This window comes from Macaca mulatta, chromosome 8, assembly GCF_049350105.2.
Source record: "Macaca mulatta isolate MMU2019108-1 chromosome 8, T2T-MMU8v2.0, whole genome shotgun sequence".
Taxonomy (NCBI): Eukaryota; Metazoa; Chordata; class Mammalia; order Primates; family Cercopithecidae; genus Macaca; species Macaca mulatta.
In genome coordinates, this window is record NC_133413.1 from 128,205,111 (window position 1) to 128,224,412 (window position 19,302).

At 41.2% G+C, this 19,302-nt stretch overlaps 1 protein-coding gene across 1 annotated transcript in view; it reads right to left on the reverse strand.

The window, feature by feature from the left end:
• Window positions 1-3,598: 3,598 nt before the first annotated feature.
• Window positions 3,599-19,302, reverse strand: part of EXT1 (exostosin glycosyltransferase 1) — a 316,318-nt gene continuing 300,614 nt past the window's right edge. Inside the window, 4 exon segments of the mRNA NM_001258133.1 lie at window positions 3,599-3,928; window positions 9,591-9,762; window positions 12,082-12,242; window positions 17,974-18,063. Of these exon segments, the coding sequence (NP_001245062.1) occupies window positions 3,743-3,928; window positions 9,591-9,762; window positions 12,082-12,242; window positions 17,974-18,063 (609 nt within the window). The 3' untranslated portion in view covers window positions 3,599-3,742.

Sequence of the window (19,302 nt, forward strand, 5' to 3'; positions counted from 1 at the left end):
ATTTCTTGGTTAAATCTGGCCAAGAATGACAAAACCATCTGAAAGGTTCTTGTCCGTAGTCGCTGTAAATGGGAACTAGGTAAATGAATTCAGCAACTGGGGTCCTGATGTACTGGCTGCATGCTGATTATATTCACAATTAAAAGGCAGGAGCATTTTTATTTGAGAGTTCATGGCAATAACTGCTACTTTTAAATACTGGAGCTCTCAGAGACCCAAGGGAACACAAGACACTTCCAGGTCTGGGAAGTTTGCTTGGCTTTTGCATCCACAATTCAGCCTTGTCCAGCAAGAATCTCATTCAGATTCCAACCTAGTAAGGCTGTCTTTTCCCTGATCCTGCCCTCTAAACAGGTTTGTTCTTAAATCAAGTGCCCTGTTTTTTTTTTTTTAATTAAAAAAAAAATAGTATATAGGCCTATTCACATTCATTCATCTCACCCCTGATTAAAGTTCAGTAACCTTTATGAAAGGCCACCAGCATAATATTCTTTCAAGTCACCAGGTATTTGAGAACCACCAAAATAAAGGCTAACATAGCCTACTGTAATGAAAATCAAAAGTCATTCTAAAAGGGAAATTGAAGGATGCAACTGGATTGATCCTTCTTTGAGCACCATTGGTAACAAGAAGAAATTAAAGTGTAATGCACATAAGATTCCAGTAACAAGCTTTCCCTTTTTTTCTGAAGCATCTATCTGAAAATGTGTTGATACGACCGGGTAGGCCCAACTAGCTATGCTATCTTTTGTGGTATGACTATTGTGATCATTTCATGGATTTTTCTCTACAGTCTCAAGTTTGAGCCACTTTGCTAGCTTGAACAAAGGTGATCCGTATTAATGTGTTGGTAAGCTTTGATATTTATAACCCTTTCATATAAATAAATAAATACATAGCCAGCTTTACAAAAATTACTTTTAAGATCCTGTGTCTTAATGTGGAGCTGGGAAAAGATGCTGTGTGGAAATCCATAAGTGGCTGAGTCCTCTAGAATTTCTGTAAGCAATTCATTATGTGGTTGGCACTGAACTCTTGCTTGGACCTTGGCTTCTCTCCAATGCAGCACATGTTAGCCCACTTTGGGACCCCTAGTTATCATTAAAGTTGACCAGGAGATAACTCCTGACACCCTACAGAGATGGCTATGATTTGTCAACTTGCTGCAATGCAGTACAACTCTTTCCTAACTGAATTAAAATTACATATTACTGTTGAGCTTCACTGATTTGTTAAGCATTGTTCTATTTCCAGTCTTATATTCCAAATGGGAGAAGAACACGCTAGCTCACATCCCAAAGAGATTTGCTCAGAGAATGACATAAAATGGAACTGTGGAGACTTAAAGTGGACGAAAGGTGTGTCATATCCTGTTCTTATTTATAATTACCATTATTCTTCACATGACACACGTTGTTTGTGGAAGATATGTGTCCTGTGAGCTTGGTGACAGGTCAGTCTGGCAAAGCAGGTCCTTGAATCCACTTGTGTGACTGACTGGTACAATTAGGGACATTGCTTTGCAAGCCAACATGACCACCTAAGTTTCAAGTTAGTTTTGGGGTCACTGAACAAAATATTGCATTTATTTTTTTGTAAAGGAGAAAGACACAAGAATAATTTGCCAATCCTGAAAAAAATAATTTAAATACACATTCGCAAACGCCAAATGAATAAAGATTAACTGCTAATCTTTTACTGAGAAGTGCAGCTTAAATGACACAAAACCTATAAGACCAAACGTTTTATAGAAAGACACAAGTGCAAGTACCATGGACTTAATAATTATTTTTCAACAAATGCATAAAAGATAATCACATCTACTTAAGGGAAAATGTCACATGTTTGAGAATGGACTACGGATGGGTCTAATTAGATGAGAGAGGTATTTAGGGAGCTGTTCTGAGTCATGAGGCTGCAGAGAAAAGCCTCTCTTCAATTGAACTTCACTGTCTATGTACGTCTCAAAACACCATCTGGATATGTGGGCCCTACTCCTTGTTCTGCAGCTAGGTAGCCTGTTGAGTCACCTCTCTGGACTTCTGCGAACACTTTCATTCCTGTTTACAGCATCATCCCCAAGCTATCATTGCAAGTTCCTCTTCCTCTCCCAGATGTTTACAAAGAAAGGATGAGGTAAAGTCCACTGGACTTACGGTTTCCACTGACCTAAGATGGCCACTTGAAGCTATCAGAACAAAATTATCTGATGAACTTTTCTTCTAAAACAAAACTGAAAATAAATGGTAAAGAAATATGAAATGTATGAGAGTTTGAGGGAGGGACTCTCAAGTGCTTATTGTTTATTCTGCATAACAAGTGGTAAAACTCAATAATATCTTTCTCTTCCCTGTTTTCTCTGGCCTCTTCCAAGTAGAAGAAAGCATTTAATACCAGAAGTCTCCATTTTTCATAACAGAGTTAGGGATATGTTTTTTTTTCAGCGTATACTTGGAATTTAACAATAATTATAAGCCCAAGATAGCATTTTCAGGGACAGAAATGTTCTTTTCAGCAAGAAGCATAACTAAACTTCTCCACAGATTTAAAAATTAAAAGTACAAGAAACTGTATTCACATTTGTTGTTATTTTGTTTGCCAGATTCTTGCTCAAAACAATGTTTGACCAAAAATGGCATCAGGGTCCCAATGGCTAGACACCTCCTCAGTTACTCTGCAGCAATCCTCTCGTTCATTGGTGTGCATTTCCACCTTATTACCCCTGTTTCTTTCTCGATAGAGAAACTCTGAAACTTGAGATTTTCACAAACATTAAAGAGTTCATTTTGTAAATAATCTGTTCTCCCCAATATATGCATTCTTCCTTGGCTTCTAAACCAAAGCCTTTTCCCAGTGCTACACAGACTTAGGTCAATGGTTGAATCTATAACCGTGCCCACACCCCTGCAAGTATTGGGTTACTGTTGTGGGTCTGTATTTCCATCTCACTAACATGCTGGTGGGTTATCCAGATGAATCTTTGTGCAAACTGAACATTTCTTAATTATACTAGTGTTTTCTTGGTACTAATACTAATTCCCCCCACCCCCCAATGAAAAATGATTATCATATGTATCTACCTCAAACATAGAGTTTTCAGTTAGAACTGCCTACCTGGAAGTCGTCATACTTTCTTTCATGCAGCGACATTTTAGAGATAAAAGTTCAAGTGGATTTGAAGATTCGAAGTGGAAAACAATTTGCACTGGCAAAGTTGAATAATGACGTTACAACTTATGCTCAGCTATTTCTTGATAATGGGTAGAGTGACTTATTGTGTTTTCCATGAAGTCTGAACTTTTGAAACTGCAGGACACCCTACATGGCCATGACAATGATGTCTGTGGGAAAAGGAATAGCAGCTTTGAAATATTCACAACCAACACAATTTTGATTAAACAAAGAACTCTGGTTTTTAATAGTTTTGATCATTAAAAAAGTTTAAACCTGCATAGCAATCATTTCAAAAATAATTATTTAATGTTCCATAATTAAACTGTACACAACCTAGTCTTGGGACACAGAAGCCAGTGAGGTGAGTTTGGAGCAGTCCGGTGCAGTCCCAGGAGCCAGGAGTCGAGTTCTCATTGGCCTTTTTTTTTTTTTTTTGTCGTTCGGCTCATCTAAGTTTTTGGATAGTTGGCACAATCTGGCTCTGCTGATGAGTGGATCTGCACTGGGAAGAGAAAGCAGCTTGACCCCCGTCCCTTCTCGCTTCCCCTCCCCCACTTGGCCGGATTCCTCAAAGTCGCTCAATGTCTCGGTATTTCTTCCTCAAAATAGAGACCTGGTCTTTAAAGAGGACGGGGTCGAGCCTCATCTGAGAGTGGATCAGCGGCATGTAGCCAAACCAGCTGGCAAACGTATTCATGCAGCTCTGTCGCTGGGCAAAGTGGTCAGGGTCAGCCCAACGGGAAGCCCGAGAAGTCTAGGGAGAAGGAGAGAAACAAGGATGATGATGAGAGAAATGCAAAGTGAGATGGAAACACTGCAGAAAATGAAGTCAGGCAAATGAGCGAGCAGCAGAGCTCGAGGTCTGCCCCGGCCACCAAGTCTCACCATCTATGCACCTGCTGAAAATGCAATCGCTGATGCTGGTTTTTCCCAAGGTATGCTACGTTCCTCAGCGTTAAAAACACAGTAACAAAGATTCATGTTGACTTTAACTCTCTAAAATTTATTGACTAATCCTCTGGTCAGTCCATGACTTAGCAGCTGAAGCTCAAGTACTACAATGACTCAATTTAAAAATTCTCTTTGCTCTTGGGACCAGGTACTAAGATTAACGATGTGTTTATGCTTTCAAAGATAGTTTTCCAAATCCTTCCTGTTTACATAGTTGATTTAGAAATACCAACCAACTTTGAGAAGTCTACTTTGAGAAGTCTATCTTTCTATCCATCACTTCCTCCCTTCTACTATCTCTTTACGTTTATAAGGGTCCTACTAAATCCTTTGTTAAAAGTTCACGTATATAGTTGAAGAACAAAATAGCACCTTTTACATGTCAGTCAAGGCTAGTGTTAGGCAGCATCTAAAATTCCATTTTCTCTTCTGTAGCCTTCCCATTGACGTGACTCCATGAGGATGAGAAGGGGAGATTCAGTGGTAAATAGGGCATGTTGCTGTAAAACTAACTTTATACTAAAATCTCAAAATTCTGTTCTTCTCTTAACCCAAGAATTGTTGGCTTTCCTATTCAACTAAAACTCCCAAAGGTTACTTTTTAAAGGGCAATCAGCCCTCCAAAGAATCACTGCTCACCCAGAATAGAAAAAAGATTAACTTTCGACGAACAGAAAAGATGGCTACCATCTTTTTAGCTCTCTGTGTTGCCCCTAAAGTTGGTTAAATATTTTTAGATCATGCAAATGATTGACATTGATTTAAAAAGAATGCCTTAAATGACTGGAGTGCTGAAATTTAAATAGAATGACTAAGCACATTGTCTTTAAATCCTTGTTTTTATGAAATATGGAAAAGATGGGCTGCCCAATTATGGGGGAAAAACCCACAAGCCCATTTATGCCAATAGGCAACTCTTTAATGATGTATATGTATGCATGTGTGTCCAATGTGTTTGCTGTGCTCACATTGTTAGAAAAACACTTTCATGGGAAGATACATTTTAGTGCGAGAATCAGTAAGAGTCACTTTAAAATCCCAGTGTCAACATGCTCAAAATAACATTGAAGATAAACACAAATGTCAAGTTTTCTCTGAACAGCAGAATAACAAACAAAACACTATTTGTAAAGTGTTTTCATGGAGTTCATTTGAATTTCACAACAATCTGGTGAAGTATCTACCCAGGTAATAATATCCCCATTTTATAGCTGAGGAAGCAAGTTCAAGGAAGTGAGAGTTATTTGTTCAAGGCTAGAGAGGGGCAGAACTCAAGCTTCATTCTTCAGCCTTTATATGAGGAGAACTCGATAAATCAGAGAAAGATATCAAATGGAGCTGACTGGTTAAGTTCATATCAGAGTAGACAGTCCTAAATGTAACTTGTGTTGACCCTAAATGGATATGGGTTTGTGGGCCTTTTTTTTTTTTTTTTTTTTTTAAGGCAGGATCTCACTCTGTCACCCAGGCTGGAGTGCGGTGGCGTGATCTCAGCTCACTGCAACCTCCACCACCCGGGTTCAAGTGATTCTTGTGCCTCAGCCTCCCGAGTAGCTGGGATTACAGGTGCACACCACCACGCACGGCTAATTTTTGTATTTTTAGTAGAGATGTGGTTTTGCCATTTTGCCCAGGCTGGTCCTGAACTCCTGAGCTCAAGCAATCCGCCTGCCTTGGCCTCCCAAAATGCTAGGATTATAGGCATGAGCCACTGTACCCGGCCTGTGGGCCATTTTTGATTGGCCCACTCATTCCCAAAGGGTGCCGTACTCAGGCAAAAATACTCATGTATGCAACTAGAAATACTTTCTAGAGTTTACGCTCATTCTTATTAAAAAAAAAATTTTTTTTTAAAGTTTCGTTGAATCATTCAGGTTATCATTTTGCTTCTAGATGTTAACATTTATTCTGAGTCAACCAACATCTATTAGAAAAGATGTTTTTCTTATGTAATAAAAGCCTAATCTTAGAGGATGATATCCATTTACTTTACTGGTCATACAAACATTAAATAAATTACTGTGTATGATGGAAAGAAGGGGGGCAAATATAGTATCTGAATACACCTAGTTAGACCTAAGGTTAAATTTAGATTTTTCTGTAAAGATGTAAGAAATTACTAGAAATACTGTTTGGTAGAATTAGAATAATCTATTAAAACAGCACAAATCCACCCCATAAGAAGCCTTGTATGACTAGAGTTGCCTACTTACTGAGTGTTCTGAAGAACTCTGAGTAAAAAATATTTTTAAAATGTCATGTCTTTAAATAAGATAATATACAGTCATGCACCACATAATGACATTTCAATCAATGTTGGACCACATAGATGACTATGGTCCCATATAACTGTAATACTCTATTTTTATTGTACCTATTCTGTATTTAGAAATATTTACATACAAAATATTGATCACTGTGTTACAGCTGCCTACAGTATTCAGTACAGTGACATGCTATACATGTTGTAGCCTAGGAGCAATAGGCTACACCATATAGCGCAGACGTGGAGTAGCCCTACACCATATAGCGCAGGTGTGGAGTAGCCCTACTACACCATATGGCGCAGGTGTGGAGTAGCCCTACTACACCATATGGCGCAGGTGTGGAATAGCCCTACTACACCATATAGCGCAGATGTGCAGTAGCCCTACACATATGGCACAGGTGTGCAGTAGCCCTACACCAATGGGGCAGGTGTGGAGTAGCCCTACACCATATGGCGCAGGTGTGGAGTAGCCCTATACCATATGGCGCAGGTGTGCAGTAGCCCTACTACACCATATAGCGCAGGTGTGGAGTAGCCCTACACCATATGGCGCAGGTGTGCAGTAGCCCTACACCATATGGCGCAGGTGTGCAGTAGCCCTACACCATATGGCGCAGGTGTGCAGTAGCCCTACACCATATGGCGCAGGTGTGGAGTAGCCCTACACCATATGGCGCAGGTGTGGAGTAGCCCTACACCATATGGCCCAGGTGTGGAGTAGCCCTACACCATATGGCGCAGGTGTGCAGTAGCCCTACACCATATGGCGCAGGTGTGCAGTAGCCCTACACCATATGGCGCAGGTGTGGAGTAGCCCTACACCATATGGCGCAGGTGTGGAGTAGCCCTACACCATATGGCGCAGGTGTGGAGTAGCCCTATACCATATGGCGCAGGTGTGCAGTAGCCCTACACCACCATATGGCGCAGGTGTGGAGTAGCCCTACACCATATGGCGCAGGTGTGGAGTAGCCCTACACCATATGGCGCAGGTGTGGAGTAGCTCTATACCATATGGCACAGGTGTGGAGTAGGCTGTCCCATATAGGGCTGTGTAAGTACGCTTGATAATGTTCGGAGGGTGACAAGATCGCCAAATGATGCGTTCCTCAGAATGTATCCTCATTCTTAAGAGATAAATAAAAATGTAAATAAAAATGTTTGGGCACATAATAGACGATACATCTTGCCTGAATTCGAATAGTCTCTCAGCCTTAAACATTCTTACAAATCCTCTTATCTGTTCTTTCCATAATTAGAAGGAAACAGAATTTTCCACCAGACTCTTGCTAAGGACAGCTCTTTCGTCATAACCAATACCTAGAACAGTACCTGATAACATACTAAGTACTAAATAACTTTTTATAAGCTTTAAATTATTTATGAACTTTACATTTTTGCTTACTAAATTTAGTGAATGAAAAACTGTCAGCTTAACTGAGGCCTAGCTAAGATTTCCTTTGCAAAAGCTATATTTGTATATGTTTTCCAATGCCTGCAAACAATACTCTCTTTAACATTCGTATATGTTTTCCAAGGCATATGCAAATCCCCTCAAAATTGAACTAATATAACCAGGTTAAAGTATGTTCATTCAGATTAACCTCAATCCTGTTGGATACTCCATGATTTAACATGGGTGAATCTTAATGCTGTTTCTTAAGGTTTTTTATCTGTTTTTTCTTTTTCTTTTCTTTCTTTTTTTTTTTTTTGAGACAGAGCCTTGTTCTGTCACCCAGGCTGGAGTGCAGTTGCATGATCTCAACTCACTGCAGCCTCTGCCTCCCGGGTTCAAGCGATTCTCGTGCCTCAGCCACCCGAGTAAGCTGGGATTACAAGCATGCACCACCATGCCCGGCTAATTTTTTGTATTTTTAGTAGAGATGGGGTTTCGACATGTTGGCAAGGCTGGTCTCAAACTCCTGGCCTCAGGTGATCCGCCTGCCTCGGCCTCCCAAAGTGCTGGGATTATAGGTATGAGCCACTGTGCCTGGCCAAGGTTTTTTATTTCTTACATATAGTAGGGGCTCTGCTCAAGATGAATAAAGATAGATGAAATTCAGCATATCCAGATGGACCTGATACCAAGACACCGGGGTGTACAAGGACAAGCAGTGGAATCCACAGACCCTGGGATTCAATTCCCAGTGACAACTTGTGGCAATATGCTTAAATTCACTAGATACTAGTTTTCTTATTTGTAAAAAGAAAATGTTGGATTCTATTTCCTTGAAAATATCTTTAATACTACAATTTTATAACTCAACACAATATTTTACTTCACTTTTATTTCACATATTATTTCAACTGTGTGAGGTAGAGTTCACCATTTCCATGTTAAAGATGAGTCAACTGAGTTTCAGAAGAAAACTGACTTGTCTACAGCTTATAAACGCTGATTCTAGAACTGAAAATTGAATATTGTGACTCCTGCTATGTCACCAAGACACAATTCAACTCAACTGCAAGCACCAGAAAACTGTGTTAAAGAGAGTATTGTTTGCTAGACATTAAATAAGGTACCTACAATCAACTTCATAGGTTATTTGTAGGGCTTTAATTCTGCAGAGGGCCGAATGTTTGTGCCCCCTAAAATTTATATGTTGAAGCTTAATTTTCAATGTGATATTTGCAGGTGACACCTCTGTGGGATGATTAGGTCATGAGGGTGGAGTCCTCACAAATGGGAGCAGTGCTCTTATAAAAGGGACTCCAGAGAACTCTCTTGCCCTTGTTTCTACCATGTGAAGACACAATGAGCAGAGGGCTGTCTATGAATCAGGAAACGGTCTCTTGCCAGACATGAAATCTGCTGGTGTCTTGATCTGGGACTTTCCAGCCTCTAGAACTATGAAAAATAAACGTCTGTCATTTAAGCCACCCAGTCAATGGTATTTTTGTCATAGTAGCCCAAATGGACTAAGACAAACTCTAAAGACATATCTTTCTCATGTCACCTTAAAGATTATAGGACAGCTTTATATTCTTGGCATAAAGATACTCTTAACCTGTGTCTTCCTAATTATCCCTGCACCAATCATACACTCTTTCCTAGCTTTCCAATGTGGTTCATTTCTGGTTTCTCCTCATTATATGCTCCTGGGTGGAACATCTAGAGGTGCATGAGTCCTCATTACCTGGGGCTGAACCACCAGTGAGTGAAGCAAGGGAAGAGGGCTCTTCTACACTCACTTACCTGTCCCATCATTGTCTCCTTATACTGCTTCTTCTGGGTCACTTTGATTGGAGGCAATTTTGTCACAGCAGACACCAGGAAGTTCATGAGAATGTCCTCACAATTGGCCAATTGGTCCACCATGTTCTTCAGGCTGGCTGGCAGGTAATGGGAGTACAGGTAGTGATAATATCTGTAAAAATCAAAGATGGGTTTCACAGGGGGCCATTATCACATGATGACAAGTGGACTTCTGAGACAGAAAACACATACCCATTCTTTGAATCCCTAAACATGTCATGAATGGTGATGACAATGATAATGATGATGATGATAACTATCACTTCTACATTACTTGTTATATACCAGATAGTGTTCTAAAGTGTTTTACAAGAAATGCTTCATCTAGTCTTCAGAAGGAGCCTACAAGGCAGGCTCTATTATTACTCCCATTTTACAGATGAGGAAACAAGGCACAGAGATACAGACATACAGACATTGCTTGCCCAGTCTAACTCTAATATCAGACTGGTGAGTTAGAAAGAAAAACTAAATACTTAGATGGCAAGAGAAGTTATTTACACATGATCTATATATTATAAAGCTGCTTAACAATTTTAATCATTGGCTTAATCAGAACTGTATTCAATATTATCCCTTGACTCTGAGTCCAACAATAGACTGTTCTATATTTGTGCCCTTAAACCATACATATTTCAATCCTGTTAGAGCAAAATCTGAATTAATGGGGTGGCCAATCGTAATAGAAAACCCATAATTAATTTGAATTATTTCTCATCTTACTGTTTTTAAAATGTATTTATATACATATAGCATATATTTATAGGAAAAATCATTTGGGTGAATCAGATTCTTTTGAGTGGTGGTGGCAGAAGCAATAGGAACAATGAACTTTCAAGAAGTGAAATCTTGAGACCAAGAATCAGTCAGCCTAAATGTTTGTGCCTTGAGCATTTCCAAGCTATCCCTGAGATAGCAAAATTCCCTATTCTTTACTAAAAAAGACTAAGGCAAGATTGGTGTGTTCACCTTTACTATGACAGAAGAGCGGGGATTTTGTTACTGGTTGAGTGGGGAATGTTATCTATCTACACTCGCTACTTTGGTAATCTTACTCCAGTCCCCTGGCTTTAAAGATCAAATATATGCAAACAACTGCCAAATTTGTATCTCTACCTGTGAGCTTTTTCTGTATATCCTTTTGGATGTCTTAACATATCCAAGACTGAACTCCTATATTTTCTCTGATATTTGTTCCATCTGTAGCTTTCCTCATCGAATCTTCCAGTGCTTCAGGTCAAAAGACTTGGAGTCATCAACTGTACATCCAGACTGTCTAGACATCATGCTAAATCATCTTCAAAACAATCTGATCACTACTTACCACAGCCACCATTCACTTCCTGGTCCCAGGATCTCACCGTCTCTTGCCTAGATAATGTCAATCACCTCCTAATAGGGCTTCCTGCTTCAACTCTAGGTCTCTTATAGCCTCTTCTCAACATAGCATCCACAGTGGATGCATAAAAGAAAAGGTGGATTTCTCCTCCCTGTTCAAACCCTGTCCTCCTCCCCTGTCACTTAGAGAAAAAGTCAAGTCCTCATGATGGACATCAAGGTCCTGCCGGATTTATCACTGTGTTAAAACTGCCTATAGCATTCAGAGTACAGTGACATGCTGTACATGTCGAACCCTGTTCAAACCCTGCCCTCCTCCCATATCACTTAGAGAAAAAGTCAAGTCCTCATGATCAAGGACATCAAGGTCATGCATCCATGCCCCCTGACTTTTCGGACTTCCTGTCACCCATTCCACCCAGTCACAGTGGTCTCCTTGATGGTTCTCCAGTATTCTGCCTCAGGGCATTTATTCTCACTGTTCTCCTGGCAGAACACTCTTCCTGCACATATCCTCTTGACTAACTTCCTGTCCTTCAAGTCTGCTCAAATCTCACCTGCTCAATTAGAATCACCCTGGACACCCCCAACCTGCCCCATCTCCACCTTCAGAACTCCTGATCCTTTTCTATACTTTGTCTTTTGTTATATCACTTATTTCCTTAATAAACTATGGAATTATTATGTAGACTGTCTTCCTTTGTTAGAATGTAAGACCTGCATTGGCAAGGAATTTTTTCTACTTTACTCAATGATGAATCCCAAGCACCTAGAACAGTGCCCTTGGGTGCTGACTTAGGTATTTCCTTTTGTTGTTGTTATTCTAAATATTCAGCTACCTAATATGCCCTGAGTGTATTTTCACACTTCAGACCAACTGAAAATGTGACTCTACCATAATTTCTGGAAATGAAATATGCCAAGAGCTTTCGGTTTCAAAAACACACATTTGACACATTAGCAAAACTTAAGTGGGGATACAGACTAATTTTCCCTGATGTTGTTAACAAGATTTGGCCTTGGTTCCTATTTATGCGGCAGCCAATATAAAAAGCTACGTAAAGTCTGTAAGAGACATGTCCAGATTCCTCACTTGTGGTAAATAGCAGCTCCTGTCAACACCATGGAGTAGTCGTTCGTCCACTTTGACGTGTATCCCCACCGCTCCTTAGAGTTATCCCAGAAGTGGCTACGTGCGGGGTACCCCACAATCCTCTCGGGGAAGCTCTGCCACACTGTGAAGGCAAAATCCACCTGCAGGCAGAACACAAGCCAAACAAGCAATCAACAGCGTTAACAAATGTCAACAAAACATGACCTTCCCCCCACTAATTCATAATGCAAAATCCTGGGACTGTGGCGAAACATTAATTCTATGTATTCATCACCAAATTAAACTGACTGCTTGACATTTTGCCCCATAATTATGCACATTTTAATGTTTTCTGTTAAAGAAACTTCAGATTAGTGTGGAAATGAAAGGAAGAAAAAACATTTGCTGATATGCCCTTTAAAAATCCAGTCTGTTCAAGCTAAAACATAAGTCGAAAAAGCAGTTGCTTCTTTTCCCCCTCCCTCAAAGGTGCATGTGACCTGATTCACATGAGACACAAACACATCTGTTTTATAAATGAGACACTTCCCATGTATATCCAAAGAATGAATATACAACATATATCACACCCAGCATATATCAAAGCCAAAGTGCCTAAAATAAAAGCACCCTCTTAAGAGTAAGAGAAATGACATTTGAAAACACAACAAGTTCTAACAGGAATACAGAGCAGATATCATAAAGAAAACATAATTCAGGCCTCTTAGGTTTGAAGATGCACAGTTTAAGAGAAACGAGAAGAAAGCATCCACAGCGAAAATCACTAAGAATAAGTGGGGACAAGGCCAACTGAAGCCACAGGATTATTTTAAAGGAAATGCAGCTAAATGTCTTTCCAGTGCTTATAGTAGCCCAAAGCAGGTACTTCTGAACCTGCTATAAACCAGCACTTACAGTTAGCAAATGCTCTGTTTTCAAATGCATAAACTCACTTCTGATTTCTATGCTCATTTGATGAATGGTAAGTCAAAATAATAAACAGAAAATAAAAATAACAAAAATAGTGCCAGCAAACCATCATATAATGCTCATAATTGTGAAAAGCTTATAATACAACAGGCATAGCTATAGGTGCTTATCCATTTTAACTCATTCCATCCTCACAATACCCCTGGGGCTTTTACATTCTTCAGTTTACAGAAAGGGAAACTAAGATATTATAAGTTCAAGTAATTTGCTGCACTAATAAGTGGCAGAGCCAAGATTCAAACTCAGGCAGTCTGGTTTCAAATGTGCTATGTACTATATCATAACTTCTCTTTTGGCTCTGTTACTCTAGTGTTAAAAGCAACTTGTCTCTTTTTTTTTTTTTTTTTTTTTGAGACGGAGTCTGGCTCTGTCGCCCAGGCTGGAGTGCAGTGGCCAGATCTCAGCTCACTGCAAGCTCCGCCTCCCAGGTTTACGCCATTCTCCTGCCTCAGCCTCCCGAGTAGCTGGGACTACAGGCGCCTGCCACCTCGCCCAGCTAGTTTTTTGTATTTTTTTTTTTAGTAGAGATGGGGTTTCACCGTGTTAGCCAGGATAGCAATTTGTCTCTTATACAGGTTATGATTCACCTCATAATCTTTGCCCTATCTCTTCTTGATAAGCAATACAAATGGAAATTTCATCTGTTCTGCAAATATTTTGAGTCCTGGCACTGTGATGGTAGCTGGGGAAGTGAGTGATGCTGCTAAGTCCAGGTCCTACCCTCTCAGAGGTTCAAAAGCAGGACCTGTGATGGTTAATTGTACAATGTGACTATACCGTGAGGTGTCCAGGTGAAAGATGATTTCTGGGTGTGTCTGTGAGGGTGTGTCTGGATGAGATTAACATTGGAATCTGTGGGTTCAGTAAAGCACACTGTCCTCACCAATGCAGATGGTCAGTACCCAGTCATCTCAGAGTGTGAATACAAAACAAAGGTGAAGGAAGGAGGAATTCACCCCCTTTTTCTTTTTGCCTGCCCGATGAGCGGGGACATCTAACTTCTGTTGCCCTTGGGCCGGGATTTACATCATTGGTTCCCTGATTCTCAGGCTGTAGGATTCTGTCTAGAATTACACCAGTAGCTTTCCTGGGTCTCCAGCCTGCAGATGGCAGATCGTGAGATTTCCCGGCCCCCAGGATTGTGTGAGCCAATTCCTCATAATAAATCTCTCTGTCAGAGTATGTATGTATGTATGTGCATGTGTGTGTATATATATATGTATATATATAATATATATATTCTATTGATTCTGTTTGCCTGAAAAATCCTAATACACTGCCTTATCTTTAGATAAAGAAGACTTAAAAATATGGCCTGTTCCCCAAAACTATAACATCCAGAGGGGGCCAGGCATGGTAGCTCATGGCTACAATCCCAGCACTTTGGGAGGCTGAGGTGGGCGGATCATTTGAGGTCAGGAGTTTGAGACGAGCTTGGCCAACATGGTGAAACCCTGTCTCTACTAAAAATATAGAAATTGGCTGGGCGTGGTGTTGCATGCCTGTAATTCCAGCTAATGGGGAGGCTGAGGCACAAGAATTACGTGAATCCAGGAGGTGGAGGTTGCAGTGAGCTGAGATGGTGCCACTGCCCTCTTATCCTGGGCGGCAGAGCGAGATTCCATCTAAAAAAAAAAAAAAAAATCCAGAGTTGGGGGGGTGGGGAAAAAATCCAGAGTGGGGGAAAAAACAGGGTGGTGGAACCGACATTAAGAAAGTTTGGTAGGGAGCGTGTTATCTCAAAGTTAAAAGATAGCAGAGGATGGGGAACATCTGCCAGAAAATTGAAATTGGGTTGTGATAACCTGTACCTTTTCACTAGTGGTCAATACTAATGGCGCCAACTGATGGGATAGTATACTATGTTGCCTGTTGTCAAAGGATCAGCCTGCCTGACAGCACTCTTTGGGGTTTTCTATTATTCTTTGAAAAGGAAACACATGCACCAGCAACTACTACAGAACCCAATGGGGTGTTCTCATCACATGAATTTCTTACTATCTTAAAGCTGTTTCAAGTCATTTCAAAGGAACTCAAAAGTAAATTCAGATAAAACTATGATTCTTGTGATAGCGCTGCTTTCAGGCAGATTATTAACACATCAAAGAAGGCAAAGGTCAGTTTAAGGCCCTTTCTCTGAAAAACCAACATCTGTTTTCTTTTGAGCAGCGTTTGCAGCAATCCAGATAAATGTAAATAACTATAAACCAACTATAATGCCCTTTATAGGATGCTGCTTAAAAATCTATCCTCAATGCTGCAGAGAGACATTTAAACAATCTGAGATCCTTAGAGAGGAAAAAAAAGTGAACCAACATCTATTCACCTAAAAAAAGAGAAAAGAGAAATCCTTGCCCAGGACCATTTTAGGCAACAGAACCACTCCACTGATCAGCAGGCGAAAGCAAACCAGACTGCCAGCCTCTTAGATTTACATATCATTTTCAACCCACGTTGACTTCTAATTACTTCACATACAACACATGTTCCTCCCAGCATGCACTGAGTGGTTGGAATTGCTATTCTTTGAAAAGAAATTCACCAGCATGAGGATGCATCACAGCAGTTGAAAGTTATTTCACCATGGGATAGGGAAAAACAAATCCTAGAGTGAGACTAATTGCCTTGTGCCCAGGGGAAGATAGAAGATGAATCAATACTTCAGGTCATAGGATGATTAAGGTACATGCTGTAGTTGTCTTGACCATTTGTTGCCCCATGGCAGTGTGCTGCTTTGCCTGTGTTTTCCCTCCAAAATCCACTGTCCACTCTTCTTGTCTTGCCCTGTGCCCTCGGATAACGGACCCCTAATGACTGCATCACCTGGTTGGGTTAGGTCAATGGGAGTCACCAGCAGGAAAATCGAGACAGGACAGAGAGAGAGGTCAGTGTATCTCTTCACTGCTCCCTCTCTCCTTTGCCATTAGAGTTCTGGCAGTAGCCATGTCCTTCCATGATCATAGCACTTGTAGAGCAGACTCTTCTTCCTAGTGCCATCTCCCAGGGCCTTTGAAAGAAGGAATTCCTTCTCTCACTCCTTCAGGCCAAAGGGAAGAGCTGCTTCCTGCTGTCATTACTTACCAGGTGCCTCATTCTCTCTTATGGGATCTTTTAACCCCATCTACATCTCCCTAAGGAATCCAAAGTTCCTTCATTTGAATCATCTGATTTGAATTCAGTTTGTTGCCAGGATTCAGATGCATATAGCCTGAAACTGTGTAACTGAAGTACCTGGCATGGAGACCAGGATAAAGAAATCTCTCAATAAATACTTGTTGAATGAATGTGTTCCAGTTTCCCTTGCAGAAAGTGGCAGAAAAATGCAAGCCGGAGAGACCTGTACCCTGTATTCCATAGCTATCTTTCCCTTTGAATGTTAAGCTTATCAACATCTCTTCCTCCTGCCAACCTACACATGACACAGTTGGCGGTGTGCCCACCTTGAATCCCCAAAGCATGCATCCCCCACCCTGCCCAACTACTCATTCAACAAGTACTTATAGAGCTTTGGCTGCACAGAAAGCATTTTAACAAGGTGAGGCCCAGGACATTTTGTCCTGGGATTATTTAGGTTGCCCTTTGACATGACATCTATGCAATGCCATCTAATGGCACCTCGAAAGCATCTGTGGAATTTCTTTTCTTGTTTGTTTGTTTGAGACGAAGTCTCGCTCTGTTGCCCAGGCTGGATGGAGTGCAATGGTGCGATCTCGGCTCACTGCAAGCTCTGCCTCTTGGGTTCAAGCGATTCTCCTGCCTCAGCTTCCTGAGTTGGTGGGACTACAGGTGTCTGGACCACGTCCGGCTAATTTTTGTATTTTTAATAGAGACGGGGTTTCACCATATTGGCCAGGCTGGTCTCGAACTCCTGACCTTGTGATCCACCCGCCTCAGCCTCCCAAAGTGCTGGGATTACAGGCGTGAGCCACAGCACCCGGCCTCATCTGTGGAATTTCGAGAAGGAGACACTGAGTCCACCTGCCTAGGGCCAACACTGAGTCCTGGCTCTGTGGGCAGCAGGCCATTAGAACTAGACTGGTGTCCAGGAAAGCGCAGGTTACACTGATGTTTACATTAAAAGGAAAATGATTGTGAACAAAAAGGAAAAAAAAAAAAGGAAGGGGAAAGGCATAAGTAGTTGCGTCTCCATGCTTTTTAGTAGTTGCCATTAATAATGTATTTCTCACATACTCCATTTTTATATAGCTGTCTTTTGTCCCCTGCATGGTTTAAAGGAAGGTTTCAGAGATCAATACTCATTCGAGTTGTAAAAATTGGTTTTCTACCATATCTATCTTTCCTCCTCTCTCTCTCCTCCGCACGCATTCTTTAGGCAATCTTATTTTTGGCACAAATACCTGAACATCTGAAATAGGAATCTCCATCACAGCCTTAAAGTGAAACCGTTTGCTCTTGTATAGGTGAAAGAAAATGAGCTCTTTAAACCAAGACAGAAAAGCTGCCTTTAGAGCCCCAAATAGAGTCTCCCAATTGAGACAATAGGACACGTGGAGAGGAATGGGATTGTCGCCTCTGGACAGCATGGTTTCAACATAATGCAGAACAGGCACCCTCCCCCTTCCCCTTGGTTCTGCACGCCTGCCCACAACTGTGCTGTTTAAAAACAAAAAAGGAGGGCAGGCCTGGAAGGAGAGGTGAGGCCCAGTTATGCAAATGAGGATCCAATTAGCAGAGACAATGAAGGGGAGATGCCCTCCTCAGAGTGCCAGGTGGCCGCAAGGTGCTAACAGGAATCGGGCTGATTACAACCACTGCTGTAGGAAGTTTTGAAAAATGTTTTCTAGTTCTGCCAAGGCACGGCTAAGAGAAGCACTAGTATTGTGCAACATGAGGTGACCGTCTGAACAGCCCACCTGCCGCTCCTTAGGCATGGGTTCTTACCTCTGTTGTTGAAAGCACGGTGTCCTCATCAAGGCTGAGCACGGCGTCTGTGATGATGTTGTCGTAGGGTAGAAAACGGCTGCTCATAACCTGGGAGGAAGTAGAAGTAGGCAGTGGGGAGGGAATGAGGGAAAGAGGTAACTTCAGAGTCTTGTTTTCAGGACAATTCTCCCATCCTCACCTGCATAAAGAATGTGCTACTACCATGTCACCCCTCAACACTGAAGGAATCTCATTTCTCATCAATGCAGATTTATTTGTTCAACAATTATTGGGCACCTACTGTGTACCAGGCATCTTGCTGGTCAAAGAGAGTACAAAGATAATTCAGATATATTCCCTGTCTTTGAAGAGTTCATGGTCTGTAGAGGAGACCAAGAAGCAGATGACCAGCCTTTGCTTGATACAAAAAAATGCCAGGAGACCACAGGATGGAGCAACTAGCTGTCTGGAAGAGAGATGAAGGCCTCGTAGAAGAAGTGACATTTAAGCAGGACCCTGATGGGCAGAAAGAATTCACCAGGTATAGATAGTAATGAAGCATTAAAGACAAGACTCGGCAGATGCAGAGGCATTGAGGAGAGAACTCGCATCCTGACACCCACTCTTCCTGACCGACAGAATGAATGGATGGAGAGGTGATTCCAAGTGTGGATGCAAACCATGGGGAGAGTAGATCATAGTAGATGGTGCTGCTTTTACAAATTACAAACATTTACAAATTAAAATATGTATTAGCACAGATTAAATATATACACATATATGAGCAGCTACAGCAATCAAAGGTAATATTAAAGTTACAAATAACTTCATTAAAATGAAAAGTATACTGATTTAAAGAAATATATTAGGCCAGGCGTGGTGGCTCATGACTATAATCCCAGCATTTTGGGAGGCTGAGGTGGGTGGATCACTTGAGTCCAGGAGTTCAAGACCAGCCTGACCAACGTGGTGAAACCTTGACTCTACTAAAAATACAAAAATTAGCCGGGCATGGTAGTGCATGCCTGTGGTCTCGGCTACTCTGGAGGCTGAGGCAGAAGAATCACTTGAACCTGGGAGGCAGAGGTTGCAGTGAGCTGAGATTGCGCCACTACACTCCAGCCTGGGTGACAGAGCAAGACTCTGTCACAAAAAAAAAAAAAAAAGAAGAAGAAAAATATTAAATAATAGCACACATGATCCATGGATTTAGAAAAATTGTGAAGGTGGTGTATGCATAAAGTTTGGGCAGTTCTAGAATAAGGAAAGGTTCCCTTTGTCTCCAGTGTTAAGTTGCTTCTTTCCCTGGCCTTTGTCCCTTCAAAGTTGATGGTGGGTGTGAATTCA